The 3,172-nt window shown below is 64.4% G+C and overlaps 1 protein-coding gene across 1 annotated transcript; it reads left to right on the top strand.

Moving 5' to 3' along the window:
• Positions 1 to 352: 352 nt before the first annotated feature.
• LOC113228637 (nucleolar protein dao-5-like) lies at positions 353 to 2,509 on the top strand. The gene has a single exon (XM_026461992.1). It carries the CDS (start codon positions 353 to 355, stop codon positions 2,507 to 2,509), a length of 2,157 nt encoding a protein of 718 aa, XP_026317777.1.
• The last annotated feature ends 663 nt before the right edge of the window (positions 2,510 to 3,172 follow it).

The raw sequence follows: 3,172 nt of genomic DNA, 5'->3' as shown, positions 1-3,172 counted from the left end.
CTATGGTGTCATGGCTGTCCGGACAGGCTACGGCCACCGCCGGGCGACCTGTTATCCCGACAGAGTCAATCGACCGACTGGGACCAGGGGGCTTGCCTTAGCTGGTCGGCCCGAGTGGAGTCAACCACAATAAAAAACGCCCAAAGGTGATGTCGTTGGGGCGCCCCTTCACGGGGCCTCGCGCGGCGACGTCACGCCTGCTTCGGCGGGTTGGTAGGCGGGGCATATCGCCTACCCATTAGCGGCCATCCCTGGGATACCTCCCGCCCTCCCAGGATGTATTAGGGTTACCCAGGTACAGGGGTCTCTGCCTGGGTGGACTGAATACTTCCCCCATATTCGTGGGAACCATATGGATTACCTAAATAAAAAAAATCGTTTCACACCTGATGGCGTGTCCGAGAAGGACGGTGACAATGCTTCCGAGGGCCTCGGCCCTCAACCGACGAACCAATGCGCGAATACCGGACATGATACTGCTTCTGAAGTGGAGGCGGTTAGTGTAAAAGACAGGCCCCACCAACCACGGGACAAGCATGGTCGCTTCATTCGCCGACCAAAGTCTCCTGGCCCGGCGAGTGAAGTGGGCCAGTTGTACGTGGACAGCTCCGACGAGGAGATTCCTCGCTCGGATTTCACAAAGTCCACAGACAAAAGGACATCGGTTCCCTCCAAACGTGCTCATGAGGGTGAGGATGAGGCACCGGAGCCCAATAGGGCTCCAAAAATCAACACAGCTCGGAGAGGCCGAGCTGTCGGTGTGGGTCACGCTAACACGGGACCTCGCTCTCGTGTGCCCGACGCGGATGGCCCTGGCGGGTCATATAGACCCACGTTCCCCATCCCACGTTCACTAAGTGCGGGGAATCTGGACGTGAGCGCGGGGACGGGCGAAGAGGAGCGATCTCCTGGCCAGGCCGGGGAAGTTGAACTCGAGGGCACAGCGGACCTCATGAGAGAGGTCCTGGCCAAGGAGGCGCGAGACGGCCTCGCGGCAATTTTAGCGGAGACCGCCAAGTCCTCCAACCTCAAGGGGACGATGGCCAAAGCCATAAAAGAGGCCGTCAGAAAGGTGGAGGGAGCCGTCGACTTTCTTCATCGTGGAGAGACAGCGACTGAGGCGGCGCGGCGGATGTCGGAGGACAACCGCCGGATGAGGGGGCAGCTCGCTGCCCTAGAGGCAGAGGTGAAGGCCCTGAGGGGGGCCATGGCCAAGGCGCAGGTGGCCCCACCGTCGAGCAGTTCCGCGGAGATGCACACGGGGGTGAGGGAGGCCATTGATGACCTCAGGCGCGACATATTCACCTCGATGAGGAATATGATGGACGCCCGCCTGAGCGACATCGAAAGGCGCCTCCCCGCGGAGTTCCTAAGGCCCCCACTGGGCGGCAGAAGAGGATCGCCCGCCGACAAAGCAGTGTCTGCCGCCACCGCCGCTGCAGTCTCTCCCAGGGTGCCTCTCACCGCAGCCGCACTCGAGCCAACACCGGGCCCCTCCCCGGCCCGAAGCGCGCCCGCCGGCCTGCGGCCCAAGAAGACGGCCAAGAAGAACGCCCCCTCGCCGAAGGCTGCTGCCGCTCCTTCTGCGGCGGCCAAGAAGAAGGCTTCCCCGCCGAAGGCTGTTGCCGCCCCTCCTGCGACGGCCCCCGCCGCCTCTGATGCGGCGGCCCCCACGGCTACTGACCAGGCGGCAACGCCCTGGTCGCAAGTAATTGGCCGCAGGGCCAGGAAGGGCAAAAAGACAGCTGCCGGCCCCCAAGCGGCCCCCAAACCCAGGGCGCTCACCACCCCGAAATCATCGGCGGTGGTGATCACCCTGAAGCCTGAAGCGGTGGCGGAAAAGGGGGCCACGTACAAAGGGGCCCTCGAGGCGGCAACCGCGGCTGTGGACTTGGGCAGCCTCGGCATCCCGCACGTGCGGGTGCGGAACACCCAGACGGGTGCCCGCATAATCGAGGTGCCCGGGGCGACCAGCGCTGGGAAGGCCGACACCCTGGCGGCCAAGCTGGAGGAGGTGATCGGGGGGCTGGCGACAGTAACGCGGCCAACCAAAACCGCCGATCTGAGGGTCACCGGCTTAGACGAGTCGGTGACCCCAGAGAAGATCCGGACGGTGGTGGCCGCGAAGGGCCAATGCTCCCCGTCTCTTGTGAGCGTAGGAGCTGTCAGGTTGGCCCCCAATGGAAGAGGGTCAGCACTCGTTCGCTGCCCAGTAGCGGCAGCCCAACGGGTGACGGCTGCCGGCCGCCTGTTGGTGGGTTGGTCCTCCGCTGGGGTCCACGTCATGGAGCCCCGCCCCATGCGCTGCTTCAAGTGCATGGGGATTGGCCACACCAGAGCCCTCTGCCCGTCCAGTGAAGACAGGAGCGGGCTCTGTTTCAGGTGTGGCCAGGCGGGGCACACGGCTTCCGGGTGCACGGTGACCCCACGGTGCTCGGTCTGCACCGCGGCTCGCCGCCCAGTGGACCACGTAATGGGGGGGCGATCGTGCGCTCCCCCCCCCCACTAAGGGCAAGCCGACGGGGACCTCCGGCTCCCCCCCTATTGAGGGACAAAGTATGGAGCAATAATGCCAGCACGCCACCATACTATACTGCAGGGCAACCTTAACCACTGCGCCAGGGCACAGGACCTAATGGTCCAGGCCATGGCGGAGTGGGGGGTTGCGGTGGCTGCTGTGGCGGAGCCCTACTTTGTCCCCCCGCGGGGGAACTGGGCGGGGGACCGGGAGGAGACGGTGGCCATAGTGGCGTCGACTGACGGAAACTCCCCCCCTCTAGTGGTGAAGGAACGCGGGTTAGGGTTCGTGGCGGCGAGGTGGGGAGAAGTCATCCTAATTGGGGTGTACTTCTCTCCAAACCGCTCCCTGGCCCAATTCCAGGCGTTCCTGGAGACCCTAGAGAGGGCGGTGAGGAGGGCAGCTCCGACGCCGGTGTTGGTGTTGGGGGACTTCAACGCCAAGAGCGCGGCGTGGGGTTCTCCGGTCACCAATGCCAGGGGGCCAGAGTTGGAAAATTGGGCGGCAGTCTTAGGGCTAGCCATCCTCAACCGGGGCCATGCCAACACGTGCGTTCGGCGAAATGGGGGGTCAATCGTGGACGTCACGTTTGCGACCCCCTCATTAGCGGCGCGAGTATCCGGTTGGCAGGTCCTGGAGGACGAGGAGACCCTC

This window comes from Hyposmocoma kahamanoa, unplaced genomic scaffold (genome assembly GCF_003589595.1).
Source record: "Hyposmocoma kahamanoa isolate Upper Pololo Valley unplaced genomic scaffold, ASM358959v1 232, whole genome shotgun sequence".
NCBI classification, from domain to species: Eukaryota; Metazoa; Arthropoda; class Insecta; order Lepidoptera; family Cosmopterigidae; genus Hyposmocoma; species Hyposmocoma kahamanoa.
The sequence above is the reverse complement of the archived record's forward strand: the minus strand, read 5'-3'. Positions and strand labels throughout refer to the sequence as shown.